General features: G+C 39.4%; 1 protein-coding gene across 12 annotated transcripts in view; it reads right to left on the reverse strand.

Moving 5' to 3' along the window:
* LOC131146960 (SKP1-like protein 21) overlaps positions 1–14783 on the reverse strand; it is a 31805-nt gene extending 17022 nt beyond the window's left edge. For 2 of the 12 annotated variants that reach the window (XM_058096849.1, XM_058096844.1), the window contains exons 1-7: positions 14715–14732; positions 14261–14578; positions 12656–13011; positions 11841–12056; positions 11297–11488; positions 11024–11134; positions 10793–10871 (exon numbers count right to left, since the gene is read on the reverse strand). In XM_058096849.1, coding sequence (XP_057952832.1) covers positions 10793–10871; positions 11024–11134; positions 11297–11488; positions 11841–12056; positions 12656–12691 — 634 coding nt within the window. In that variant the 5' untranslated portion in view covers positions 12692–13011; positions 14261–14578; positions 14715–14732. Of the gene's footprint in view, positions 1–10792; positions 10872–11023; positions 11135–11296; positions 11489–11840; positions 12063–12655; positions 13012–14188; positions 14612–14714 lie in introns of those variants that run through there. The other 10 variants (XM_058096848.1, XM_058096840.1, XM_058096850.1 and 7 more) reach the window with 8 other exon arrangements.
* Between the last annotated feature and the right edge of the window lie 421 nt (positions 14784–15204).

A 15204-nucleotide genomic window follows, 5' to 3' on the forward strand; every position in this document is an offset into this window, starting at 1 on the left:
CAGTTAGCACCCACCGTGCCTTTGCTTCTAAGGTTGTCCCTCGTAAGGATTCCTCCCCAAGAAGCTTCACCAGTGAAAAGGGCAACTTTTCTGGGAAACTATGGGCCTCCAAATGATCTTCCAAGGGAAAGAGATTATGATAAGAAGATAGTAAAATTTTTAAACAGCGAAACTAACATTCTTTCACCCAGCCATTTCCTAGAAATTTAAATAGCCTGATGCTTTACAGGCTTCCTAATAAGTTCTCCACTTTTTCCAACTCCCAATCCTTGACATCCTTTGTAAAAGCAGGTTCTACAACCCACCATCTTCCTCCGAAGAAAGAACATCAGCCACTTTTTCGTCCCTGTTCTTTGTCAAGTTAAACAGGGCAGGGTATGCATCATTAAATTTCAGAGCTACATCCCCACACCAAACACCAAACAATTATCATGAAGCCAACAAAGCATAGAAAACATTTCCTTTCCAGCCACAACAGTCTTCCAAGGTCCCTTCCCATGACAGGTTCATACCACATCTGCAACCAGCCCCATCTGCTTCTAACAACTCTTCCAAAGCCCATCCTCTTCCACAGCCATTCAGCCAATAAAGCCTGGCTGAACATTTGCAAATTACTTAACCCTAAGACCCCTTCCAACCCCCCCCCCCCCCTCTCTCTCGGGGCTTTGAAGGGAGACCAGACAGTTGCCCAGTTATCAAGTGATACTTTCTCTCCCTGTCTGAAACAACCTACAGGAAATCCCTTTGGAGCTTCTACAGTGTTCTAGCCACCCAAACCAGATTAACATGAAATAGGTTGGAAGACTTGAAAGCAAGCTCTCAATTAAGAGTAGTACAAGCAATGTAGTGGTATTATCAGAAGTGATGTCATGGCAGCTTTCCATCAGACAGGAGGCTTCAAGAAGAATCTGAATGCAAGTATTCAACTTCTATTGTTCTTATTCCTTAAAAAAAAAGTAGTTAAGTGGACAAGACTTATTTGTTTGGTAGGAGGCGTGTCCAAACTCAATGCCAAGGTTCTTGCCTTCACTTTGAAAAGGGAGGTGGTTTCAGAATCCGAAAATGTTTTGTATTAAGGAGACAAATTTTGAATGTTGTTCTTGTGCCTAACGAATGTGACAATTCAAGAAGTAGGAATTGACTTAATTTGCAAAAAGGATGTAGAGAGGCTTATAAACAAGTTTGCTAGGATTTCCTTTTACATGTTTTGGGCAGGAGGAAGTTCTGCTCTACATGGAAGGAAAGGATTAAATTCTTCATTTCTTCAGTCCGTCTTTCCAATCTCATTAATGGAAATCTGAGCAATTTCTCCCAAAGCTTAAGAGAGCTTAAGCAAGGGGATCCAATTTTCCCATGCCTATTTTGGAGGTTTTGACTCATTTAATGAGGAAAGTCGCTGCAGAGGAATTTTAAAAGGGTTTCAGAGTGGGAAAGCATGATAGCCCAGACAAGGACGTGCCTGACGAGCTTTTTTTCCCCAAATGACACCAATATTTTCTGCGGGACAGAAGTGCAGCTTCACCATTTAAGATATGCTTTATCGTGGCTTTATCATGGTTCGACACTATCTCAAGGCTTAGGGTGAATGATAGAAAAATGAAATTATCCTGACGCAGGTGAGAAATTTGAGGCAGCTTGCAGTTGATCTTGGGTGCAAGATCGGCAACTTCTATGCATTTATTTGAGGCTACCACTTAGTGTTTCTTTTAAATCCAAATAGATGTGAATAGTGTCATGGAAAAATGGCAAAGAAGAATTTATGTGGAGATGTGCAAGGCTGGGAGGTACTTTACATTTCTTTTTTAAGGGCAAAAGACACTAACCTCTCCTAAAGTTTGTCAAAAAACATCCCCTGATGTTTTAAAATGACACAAACACCCATTGCAGTGCTGTGACATACATCACTTCTGTTAGTTGACTGTTATCAATAAAAACAATGGTCAACTAACATGTTAAAATACTAATATGTTTGGACCATTTTGTTATTTTTTGCAACTAACAACAATTGGCAGGCAGAACACAGTAAGAAGGGTTATTTTCTTCACCCTCAGGTGCATCAATTAATTAGCCAACATGAAATTGAAATAATTGAATTGAATTACAAGTCAGAAACAAAGTGAAGTGAAAAGTAAAAGGGTGAAGTATTGCTGGCAAAATCAGTTTGCCCACCTAGTGTCCTTCGTTCTCATGAACCTGGGAATTCCTTTCTTCAGTAGAGCATCATATTGATATGTTGCTCATGAAAGTGCCTTCTCCTTTGAGATTAAGAAAAAAAAAATTTATAACAAACAAATCCATTAGTAAAAGGAATAATTACTAGAGGAGGAGGATAAGGCATCCTTCATTAAAGGACAAAACAGAATTACAGTAGTGCCTCCTTCCAACCCCTTTGAAGATCAGACAGTGAAAGGACCTCCAAAACCCCAAAGGAATGTACCCAAAAAGAAGCAAACAAAAAAAATAAAAATAAAAGTAACTTTCTCCTGAAGAAAAATCGGAGAAGTTTCCTAAACTTTGAAATTTCACACATTCCTTTCGAGCCAAAGAACCCACAAAATAGGAAATACTGCACAATTCCAAAAAATCATCCCTCTTGTAGTATTCCCAAAGCCCCAAAAAATCACCATCAAAAATTCATGTACATTCTGCAAAGCCACCCAATTCTCACCATAACAAGTGAACAAAGTATTCAAGTTATTAAGGGCAAGTATGGAATTCACCAAAATGGTTGGGATGCTGAAGGGAGTGGCACTGTCAACTATGCAATCCCCTGGATGATGTTTGCCAGCTAGCTTGTCTTTTTTTCCTTCTTACTCACCTTAGTCGGTAATGATAATAGAATTTGATCCTAAGAGGATATTTGGTAGGTGAGAAGCTGTTGGGGCCATTGGTGCCACGTTCGTTTAGACTTTCTTATGCTCATATGCACCAATTTCAGCTTTCTAGAAGGGGGCTCTCAGATTTCAATTCTTTAAGAGTCTTAATAAAAGAGACATCCATAAGCTTACTTCTTTATAGGGTTTGCTGGATTCTTTCTCTCTTACTTTGAGAAAGGATGCAAGTATTTGATTGGGGATTCTTCAGGGTCTTTCTCTTCTAATCTTTGCTTATTCATCTTACACTTTCCATTTGAACAAAGCTGTTAGTAAAGCGAAAGTTCCTTCCAAAATCCATGTTTTCATCTAAACTCTTCGTCTCAACAGGATAAATACAAATGACTTGCTATAGATGAGCAGTAAAGCTCCAGATATCTGTATGCATTGCTGTGAGGTGAACAAGACTACTGATCATATTTTCCTTCACTGCTGGATGATTAAAGAAAACTTGGTGATCACCTCAAAATTAAGAGCATTAATTAGAAGAAGAAGAAGAAGAAGCAACACCAAAAAGTTCATTAGACACCTCCAATAGAGCCTATACACGACAATCGACACCCCATGGCACGGTCTACTATGAAAATCCCTCCCCCCTAAGTCGATCTCTTGGGCATGTGATTGAGGAAAAAAGGAACCGCAATCTGATCCCAGAACACGGATGTCAAAACCTTTTCACTAACAGCAGTGCTGGAGCACTTGTTAGAAGAAAGTACGTATCAAGGCGTCGCGAGCCGAGCTTGTTCAGGGCATTATGCTTGCCTGTGACCACTTTGCTCATGCACTTGGGATGGATTTTCATCAAGTAAATACAAGTGTAAGGTTATTTTTCAGAGATAGCTTTTACCTAAGCCAAAAAGGGGAGCATGGCTCCTCGGTCATATTGATGTTTCCTAGTACTAGAGTGAGAATAGCATAGAAAGCTCTTTAGGGGAGGGTGAGTGTTCATCAACTTATAAAACTCACTAATTATAAACATGTTTAGCCTACTTGTCTCCCTCGCTAGACACACGTTGTTAACGAAGGCATTGATAATGAATGTTGCTTCAATATTTATTGCTTGAGCAGCATGGTGTCACGGTCCAACTATTTTCACACCGTTGTGAAAGGGCCGTGCGGCACTAGCTAAAGCAATCTTGTTTAACTAGTCAGTCTATCATTTACCAACATTCATCCACGCAACACTTTCATTAGCATTCAATCAAATGGCAACAGAAATAGTAAGCATTCATGAAAGCAGTGGCAAGCAAGCAGTAAACATTGAATCTACACAATTCATTAACAACACCTCCGTTGACAATGTGTGTTTAGCGAGGGAGGCAAGTAGGCTAAACACGTTGATAATAGCTAGTGAGTTTTACAATGACTGATGAACACTCACCCTCCCTTTAAAAAGAGGTTTTTATGTAATTATCATCCTGGCACTAGGAAAAATCAAAGTGACCAAGGAGTCATACTACCTTACTTGACATACAAATAAACTACTAGTAGAAAATAACCCTACACTAGTATTTACAAGATGGAAACCCATCCCAAGTACACGAGACAAGCGGTCACAGGCAAGCATAATGCCCTGAACAAGCTTAGCTCGTGACACATGGCTTTCATAAGTTACTTAACAATGAAAGTGCTCAGTTGGTAAATTTTGGTAAACACTAGGTTGGCTAGTTAAACAAGAGTGTTTTAACTAGCGCCACACAGTCTTTTCACAAAGGTGTGAAATATTCGGCCCGTGACACCTAATATTAGAACTCAGTTATTTACTACGGGAATTCAATTGCTTTCGTTGTGGATTGGTAAAACTTTAGTAAATGACCATGTCGATTGCCGACCAATGCCCAAAGAATTGATGCGTTGGAAGCATACGCTGAGATGGCAACCAAAAATGTGGTTGTAGAGATGGCCCGACTGACGAAACATGTTGATGAATTGGAGGGATCACAAAGACATCAACAAAGTTCGATGGTGGAAATGTCAAAGGACTTTCACCACACTGTGGAGACCTTGCAAGCTCAGATAGCTGATCTGACTGCAAAGGTGAATGTGATGATTCTTGCAATAAGAAACTCTTTAACACTCCAAGGTTTAGCAAGGCCAAGGTACCAAAACCCAAGACATATGAGGGTGCCCATGATGCCAAGGAGTTGGAGAACTTCTTGTTTGATATGAAGCAGTACTTTCGCGCTTTGAGAATGGACGGACTCAGAACAGGTGAAAGTGGATACTGTGACAATGTACCAAGGACAATGAAATTGAGAATGGACGCTATGTAGTTGATTGTTGAGCAGACTTGAAGAAAAAGCTCAAGGTCTAATTCTTTCCTGAGAAAAGTATAATGCTAGACGAAAGCTGAAAGACCTCAAGCATACTGGGTCAACCAAGGAATACGTGAAACAATTTTCCGCTTTAATGTTGGATATCATGGACATGTTGGAAAAGGACAAGCTGTTCTATTTTCTTGAGGGGTTGAAACCGTAGGCAAGGACAAACAATTGTCTACTGCACAAGCTACCATGGAATGCTTGACTAGCTATGCTAGTGATAATGTTGCTTTGTCTAAAGAAAGTGGCGTAGGTGGAAATAGCAGAAAGTATTTCAAAAAGGGCAAACCCAAAAGTGGGGTAGCCAACAGTAAGGCGTCAACTTCAAAAGAAGCTTCATCATCCCAAGAGTTCAACACACCCAATGGAAAGGGTGAAATTTCATGCTAATTGTGCCGAGGCACTCGTAGAGTTATTGAATGCCCAAGTCATCTCTCAATACCTTACAAGCTTCCATCACAGAGGGGCCATTGGAAAGTGATGAGGAAGAGGAGAATACCTCAAGGATGGGTGCCATACGGCTAGTGAACGCATTGGAAAAGCAGGCGAAAGCACCGAAAGTTACACAAGCGAAAGAGTTGATGTTTATGGACTTGAGGATCAATGGGAAGAGTACCCATGCTATGATGGATACGGGGGCTACTCATAATTTTGTTTCACAGGCAGAAGCAAGGAGACTTAACTTATCCTTGGAGACAGATTCAGGATGCATGAAAGCGATGAATTCTATAGGCCAACCTACTCCAGAAGTAGCCAAGCAAGTCACTAAGAAGCTTGGGTAGTGGGTAGATCATGCGAATTTCACAGCAGTGTCGTTGTTTGACTTCCAAGTCATTTTGGAAATGAAATTCCGAAGGGAGACTAAGGCAATGTGGATGCCTTTTGCTGGTTCTCTCTATCTAATGGGAGATCAACCTTGCATGGTGCAAGTGAATGCAAAAAAAGGAGATAATGAGAAGTTCCTTTCAACCATGCACCTCAAGAAGGGATTGAAAAGGCGTGAACAAATGTATCTCACCATGGTGGTGGTACAGGAAGAAGTAGGCCAAGAGTTGGTGCCTATGACCATCCAAGTTGTGTTGGATGAGTACAAGGAGGTGATGTAAGATGAGCTACCTCACAACTTGCCTTCAAGATGATGTGTGGAGCATAAGATCGAGTTGATCCTAGGAGTGAAACCACATGCTAAGGGATCATATCGGATGACACCTCCAAAGCCAGCAGAGTTGAGAAAACAACTTGATAATTTGTTGGAAGCAGGATATATTCATCCTTCCAAAGCACCATTCCGAACACCGGTGTTGTTTCAAAGGAAACATAATGAGAGCATGCAGATGTGTATAGACTACCGCAAGCTAAACAAGGTAACAATGCGCAACAAGTACCCTATTCCATTCATTACCGATCTGTTTGATCAGTTAAGTCATGCCAAGTACTTCACTAAACTCGACTTGAGGTCTGGCTACAATCTGATGAGAATTGCTGATGGGGATGGGCTGAAGACAACTTGTGTGACATGGTATGCGGCATATGAGTTCTTGGTGATGCCATTCGAGTTGACAAATGCACTTGTGACATTCTGTACCTTGATGAACCAAGTATTTCATGAATACCTCGACAAGTTTGTCGTGGTGTACCTAGATGATATTGTTGTCTATAGTTTCACTTTGAAGGAACATAAAGAGCATCTACGGAAGGTGTTCGACAGGCTAAAGGAGAATATTCTATGTGTGAAGAAAGAGAAGTGCTCTTTCGCTCAGCGGAACATCAAATTTCTTAGTCATGTGAATGAACAAGGTCATATTAGGATGGATATGGAGAAGGTGAGAGCTATTCAAAAATGGAAAATCCCAACAACAAAGAAGGATTTGCATTCCTATCTTGGTCTTGCCAACTATTACAGGAAGTTTGTAGGGGGGCACTTAACAAGAACTACTCCTTTGATAGAACTACTAAAGAACTGGGTAGAGAAGTGTCAGGAAGCCTTTGATGACTCTATGGATGCCATGATGAGAGGTCTGGTACTTGCTCTTTCGGACATCATGAAACCTTTTCGAGGTACACACACATGCATCGGACTACGTCCTTGGAGGAGTCTTGCTACAGAAGGGACATCTTGTTACGTACGAGATTCGTAAGCTTAGTGAAGTGGAACGGAAGTAAACAGCTCAGGAGAAGGAGATGCTGGCGGTAATCCATTGTCTCCACATGTGGAGGCATTATTTACTTGGGTCAAGATTCATGAGGAAAACAAATAACTCAAGTGTTAGCCACTTCTTCACACGGCCAAAGTTGACACCCAAGCAGGACCCGTGGTAAGAATTCTTGGCAGAATTTTATTCCTCTTTTGAACACAGGGTGGGGCGCTTGAACGAAGTTGCTGATGCACTAAGCAGGAAGGCCGAGCTAGCGGTCTTATAGATGGTAACACACTTGACGCTGGGTACTGTTACCACGACGATGCGAGAGCACATCAAGGAGAATTTAGCCAAAGATCTAGTGGCGCAAAACCTCATGAAGATAACAGAAGAGGGGACCCATGGTAGCTGGCTCTTTGTGCCACGAGTTGGAGATCTAAAAAAAGACACTGCTGAGAGAGTGTCATGATACCATGTGGGCCAGAAATCCAGCATGGAAGCAAACTTTGACACTACTGCAGCATAGGTATTATTGGCTATACATGGCTAATGATGTGGTTGATTATACCCGGACTTGTCTCACTTGCCAACAAGACAAGGTGGAGCAGAAGAAGATTGCAGGGCTGTTGGAGCCCCTACTAGTACCATGCAGACCGTGGTAAAGCGTCACACTGGACTTCATCACCAATTTGCCCAAAGTGGGACATGCAAGGTCTATACTTGTGCTTATAGACAAGTTTTCAAAGTACAGTATGTTTATACCTGCACCGAAGTACTGTTCAGCAGAGGAGACGACACAACTATTCATTAAGAATATTGTGAAGTATTGGGATGTTCCCAAAGATATCGTCAGTGATCAAGACTCAAGATCCACCGGCAACTTCTAGATAGAACTTTTTAAAATCCTCAGTTCATAGCTTGACATCTCTTTGAGCTATCATCCACAAACAGACGGATAGACGGAGAGATTCTACAGGCTACTAAAAGAGTACTTGCACCATTTCATCAATGCCAACTAGAAAATTGGTTGCAACTACTTGATGTGGCTCAATTCTATTTTAATGCCCAAAAGAGCTCAACAACTAACAAGGGTCCTTTTAAGCTTGTTATAGACCAATAGTCGTTGCTACCTCACAGGAAAAGTCACAGACATACATCTCCACCAAAGAATGGAGACAGAATGCAGAAATCGCCTGAGCCTACCTGGAGAAAGCTTCTAAGCAGATGAAGAAGTGGGCATATCAGGGGAGAAGACCGCAACACTTCAACGTAGGTGACTTGGTGCTTGTTAAGCTCAATCCTAAACAGATCAAGTTCCTACAAGGACGAGATAGGAGAATACTTCGTAAATATGACGTACCAATCCCCATCTTGGCCAAATTCAGGAAGGCCTCTAACAGAGTTGACCCTCCAGCTTGGATGAAAGTGCGTCCTGTGTTTCACATTAGCTGCCTAAATCCGTTCAACGCCGACACCGAAGATCCAAGAAGAAGTCAATCAACCAGAGCAGAATTCAATACACTGCAATCCAACAAGCGAGAATTTGAAGACATCCTTGCAAACAAAGAGTTCACATCCTTAAGGAGGAAGCGGCAGGAGTTCTTAGTGAAGTGGAAAATTCTTGGCAACGAAGAAATCAGTTGGGTTTCTACAGAAGATATACAACCATTTGTGGACGAAGTTGAAGTGTATCTAGCGTCAAAGTTTACAAAAACATCGACCACATAAGTGGGGGAGCGTCACAAACCGAGCTTGTTCAGGGCATCATGCTTGCCTGTGACCGCTTGTCTCATGCGTTTGGGATGGGTTTCCATCATGTAAATACTAGTATAGGGTTATTTTTTAGAGATAGTTTTTCCCTAAACTAAAAATGAGAGCATGACTCCTCGGTCATATTGACGTTTCCTAGTGTCAGAGTAAGAATAGCATAGAAAGCTCTTTAGGGGAAGGTGATTGTTCATCAACTTGTAAAACTTACTGGCTATTTTAAACATGTTTAGCCTACTTGCCTCCCTCACTAGACACGTTGTTAACGGAGATGTTGATAATAAATTACGTTACTTCAATGTTTACTGCTTGCGTGTCATGGCTTTCATAAGTTGCTTATTACTTTCACTTATATTTGCTTGAATGACAATGAAAGTGTTCAGTTGGTGAATTGTGGTAAACACTAGGTTGGCTAGTTAAACAAGAGTACTTTAGCTAGCGCCGCACAGACTGCACAGTCCTTTCACAAAGGCGTGAAATATTCGGCCCATGACACAAGGCAATGTTGAGGTTGTACCACTTGCATAGCAAATAAAAAATTTTGGGGGAGCAGATGGAGTTGAGTTGGGTGGTGGTCTTTGATTGATTAATAGAGGTTTATATAGCATGTGATGTGACAGCCTTTGTTTCACTTGCAGCTGGAGAATAGAAGGGTAATAGGTAGTTTGAAGAAGGATAGAGAGAGGGATTGGTTCTAGTACAGTAGAGAAAAGCATGTGAGCGAGCAGATAGACGGGAGTACGAAAAAAAAATAGCCTACAAAGAGAGGAGGGAGTGACACAAAGAAGATAGAATAATTTGGAAATTCTAGAGATGGGTAAAATTGCCCAGATAAGAATAACTTAATGTGGCTTGCAAATTGTCATTGAGATAAGAGGTCAATAATATTTTTGAAATGTCAAGGGAGGTCCCCATCTATCTAGTAAACCTCAAGGCGTTTTAGTGTCTTTTGCCTTTTTCTATTATTTACTAAACATTATCATTGATATCTAAAAAGAAACATTGGTCTTTTTCTTTTAACAAAATATCCCTTCACTGTGGTACATCACTGCACAAAAATGATCTCACTTAATAGGCGTAACATCCCACCTTAATAATGCTGATTGGAGCAAAGCTCCCCCAAACTAAAAACACTGCTTGAAATTGTATATTATTATGCTTGAGTTCATCCGGCAATTGCTTTTAGGAAACATTAACACAATCAAAGGGCCAAAAATTCTTTGCAAATCAGCCTTAAAAGACCTTGTCCCACATCTAATTTATATCAGTCTAACATTGACTTTCCACCTTTTAGCACGTGATATATCTTCACATGTCTACAACGCATCAACTTCAATTCATTTTAGAATTCATGCACTATAAAGCTGGTTTGTAGGGGTCTTCAGTCATTCTGACCTAGTTACTTAAAAGTGACTATAGGCAGGGCATGATTAATTGACAACAATTCTTAAATCTAGGTTCTGTTCCCCCTCCCCCCCCCCCCCCTCCTTTTTTGAGGGGGAGGGGAGAATGAAGGAGGACTAGACTTTTGTCAAAAAAAGTAACCAAAAAACATTTTATTAATGAACTACAATCCCCAACATAATTCAAATTTGATGAACTAAATAATTTGCCAAAACATCGAAATCCTCTACATAGAAAATAAATTAAGATAACAAAAATGAGAAGAAGTGAAAATGTTTTCTCAATATACCTCCATCTCCCCCATTTATAAATGACAAGAGATCATCAACTGAGCGATTGTCAACACGCTCCTCTTCAACCTCAACATTCTGAAAAATGCGTGGAAAACCCACATGATATTAATGCAAACAATAAACATCCATACATAAATACGCACGTGAAAAGCTTAGGTAAATGTAAAATTTTTAATTTAAAAAAAAATATTATCACATCTGCAATAAGTAGTGAGGGTCATAACAACCTTTAATTTCTCCCTCTCTTTCAATTCTTTTCTCTTCCTTGCATACAAGCGGTTCAAAAGGCGGATGCGTGGATCATCAGTTGTATTTTTCAAAGGCTCCAGCTTCTCCTCCTGAAATATACCAACTCTACTTAAGAAATAACAGTAGAAAATTAAATGTCAAAAAGAATTGATACATATCCTATCATCAAACCAACTCTACATGAAATATTGCAGTAGCCAATTAAATATTTTTTTTTTAGAAAAAAAAAACTCATTTCTAGTTATGAAGACCTCAGTTAGATCATCAGGCAAATGGAAGGTCTCCCGTATTTCTTCAGGACTTTTCCCCTCAATAATTCGTGCAAGTGCACGGCTGGTAAGATCAACCAGAGGCTTCAATTGGAGGCTGTCAGCAGCAGATGTCAACTCACATAACTTTTTTGTATCCATCCGAACAAACTTTTCATCAAAAGACTTCCGCTCCTAGACAGAAAGCACGATCAAACTTTCAGACTTCAACTATACAAATTTAAGTATGCATTATGCAGTCTCATTCATTCTTCTAAATCTAATAATAATAATAATAATAATAGCAGCAGTAGCAGTAGATGAGGATGACGCAATGACAATGAAACAACAAATAAATGTATTTTTATAATTAAAGTGGTAAATATATGAAAAAATAATAATTAATGTTTGATTAACTCCATCGCTTATTGTCATGCAATTTATCTTTTCTCTAATTTATGTAACTATCATTGTCTCAATGAAAGCCATAAAAGGAATCTTATCTAATAAAAACAAATATACGCTCAAAAAATTAAGCACACCAGACCTTATTTGAGCGACCGGGTACTTGATGAAATCGACAGTAGTCAAGTATTAAACCCAAGATGGCAGCACTGACTCGTTGTGGAAGAGTAATCGCATAATTTTTGGACGATCCCATGCCCGTTTGAAGTATTTCCCGGCATATCATGGGGCAAAACATGGCAACTTCTTCCTCCACTTGTTGAATTGAACCATCAGCAGTTTGGAGCCAGATGTAAGACTTCATCTTGATACACAAAAAATAGTAAGCAAAACTAAGCACAGGGCATAACAAAAAAGGCTTAAAAAGTGAACAATCATAACAATTGTGGGAACTGGGAAAAACTAAAGATATTAGCCTGACAAATAGTATAGTAGTATCATTTATCCTGAACATCAACCCAAGTTGGCTCTCGGCATGCAGCATGTATATGCTCAGTCTATATAAAACAGATACAAGCATATTGCAAAACTCCATGACAAATGAAGTGAATGCTGGTAGAAAACAAAAAAACTATATCCAGGAGATAATATAACCAGCCACCTTAAGGCAGCAAGGCTATCACACACTTGAGCTACTTCTAACAACTAGTTAGCCATCAAGTCCTTGCCACAATAACATACGCCCCATAAAGACTCTGCAGTTCCTAGCTATGTAAAATTTCAAGGAAAAAACAGTTTACATCTGCCTAATTCAACTGAAGAATGAAGTTGAGCAAACAATGAAAATAGAAAGAACACAACAAAACCAAAACCAACAAAACCAAGCCTTAGTCCCACTAAGTGGGGTCGACTAAAAAATAAGAAAGAAACAATTCCTAAATAAATCATGAATCATACCTCAGGTTTAACTACTGCCATAGCACCTTCTGACATTTGACAGTAAGACAGTGCAAAACTTTATTAGGCTCTTCACTCTTAAGAAAATGACAGTCCTCTGCCTCTTATTTCAAAACCTTGTACGTAAAAATGGAAATGTAAACTTGTAAGTAAATATGGAAATGTAAGCTTCTCCTTTTTCAAAATGGCCGACTTCCATGTGTTGCTATAGAGCATAGACTGTTCTTTAATGCTTCCCAAAATGGTACATCTCTAAGCTCCAATAACATAGGCATCAGCATCTCAATTTGGGAAAGCTTCCCTGGGCCTTGCCAATTTGCGTGGATGTGAATACCTGCCATATAGCATACACATCTCTAAAAAAAAAAAAAAAAATTAGAACAGAATAAAAATAGGAAGAACTTTAAAGAATCAAAGTACACACAACTACAAAAGTACACAACTTACTAAAGAATCAAGCAAAAAACAGGGTGAGACACAAAGAAACTACCATTTAAAGCAAAAGCAATGGTCATGTAAACAAAGTAGATGCTAAATAGCAAGGAGTTTGCTTGATTTTACAACTGCAAAACTTACAACAATTTTACCCAAAAAAATCCTACAAAATCCAAATTTCCTGAAAAGATACCTCTACAACAGGGTCACCCTTTGCCAATATCCCAATTTCTCAATATCATAGAACTTTGCAAAAATTGATGAATCACATGCAGATGCTGCCAGCCAAACCACATAAATATGCACCCAAAAAATAAATAAAATCTGTCAGAAGAGGACAGAAGGATTCCTAGGTAGGCTTTTTAGGGGAAGACTGCTCACATGTGAACAGAAAATGATCCAAAAGTTTGATCTCTTCCTCCACTCAATTTCCAAGATGCTGCACAAGAAAATCTTTCAAGGTTGCCAGATAATCCGCCAACAACCCTCCAATTTCCAAATTGAGGAGTCCAAAGCCACTCCAATTTTGATGGATCCTCCAGCATCTGCTTCTTTATCCACTGTGATTATGTAGATATTATGAAAAAGATCAAAGGGCATTTTTGCCCACAACCCATAACCTAGCTTGCACCCATTTTCCAACTTCAATTTGATGTCTTTCCCTCCTGAATCTTTAAGCTTTAAAGTAATCGTACAAACACTATGTCCATAAGAAACCAACAATTCCCTCGCATCCCAAAAAAGATTCATAACCAACCCAGATTAAAGTAACATTCCTCTCGGTGCCACATTCAAATTCACAAAAAAACGACAAATGGCCAAAGAAAAACCTTGTATTGGATTACAGCATTCAACATTTCGTTATTCCATCATGGGAGGGAAAAGAAGGAAAATTAGGTAAGAAATGAAAATTAAAAATCTAAATCATACAGCATTTCATCAACACTGGCAGCTGGGATCACAAAACCAGAGAGAAGGGCAGCGAAGCTTGAAAGAGAAAACCACAATAATCTGAAGAATCACACTTCAGCTTCATCAAATTCCACCATGAAAAAATGTGTGTGTGTGTGTGTGTGTGTGTGTGTGAGAGAGAGAGACCTCTAACTGTAGACTCCAGCTACGTGTAACAGTGCGCGCGCGCGCGCATGCGTTAGAGAGAGAGAGAGGTACCTGAAATTGGAAATTGACAAAGAATTCAAAATTTGCAGAGATTTTGCTGTTGTTGAAGAAGGACGAACAGAGACAATCAACAAACGAGGAGAGAGGGAGAGATAAATGTTGGAAATAATGGGTACCGGGGGGGTTACTTCTAGGGTTTACGAAGCCTGCTCTCGATCTCTCGCCCTCTATCTCTCTCTTTCGCTCTCGAATTTCCGATTTGGAATTTTGGATGCTGCTGCGCTGGCACGTGATCGCACCACCGCACCCGTGGCGGTTAGGGTTCGTATGGAAACGGGTCGCCACCCTCCTGGGCTGGAAGTTGGGAGCCTAAGATAACAACGATCCATATCATCAATCCATTTAAGATAACATCTTGTATGGTAATATATAGTAATTTTTAAAAAATTTAATCTTGTCTTGAATTTCTATTCTGTAAATGAATTTCTGAAATTTTTTTAGATACCTAAATTAGTTGTCTCGAGCATTTTCCATTTCATATCTTTTTGAAATATTAAGCAATGTATGCATTTTTTAAGTAAGTATGAGATCATATTGGGTAAGCAATAATGAAATAAGGAAACCAACTTTTGTGAGTCCAAAAAATCTACGTATTTTGGTATGTTGATAATCGATATAAAAATTAGAAAAAAAAAAAAAAAAAAAGTTTTCAAAACTTATACAAGCATTCCCTTTAATGTTTACATTTATAACTTCATTTATAAAGGTGTTTGATGAATGCAAAATTTGAACTCAATGACTTGAATAAGTCGGCAAGCCCAAAGGTAAGATTCAAATTAAAAACATGCAAAACAAAACTAGATCTAACGATTCTACAACACCTGATTCAACAAAAGGTAGAACAATACAAACAAACTATATCTTATTCTCTTGTATCTATTTATTTACATGTGAGCCGGCACTGGTTTTAACAAATAAATATTAATTATGGAGCA

The sequence above is a fragment of the Malania oleifera genome, chromosome 13 (genome assembly GCF_029873635.1).
Source record: "Malania oleifera isolate guangnan ecotype guangnan chromosome 13, ASM2987363v1, whole genome shotgun sequence".
NCBI classification, from domain to species: Eukaryota; Viridiplantae; Streptophyta; class Magnoliopsida; order Santalales; family Ximeniaceae; genus Malania; species Malania oleifera.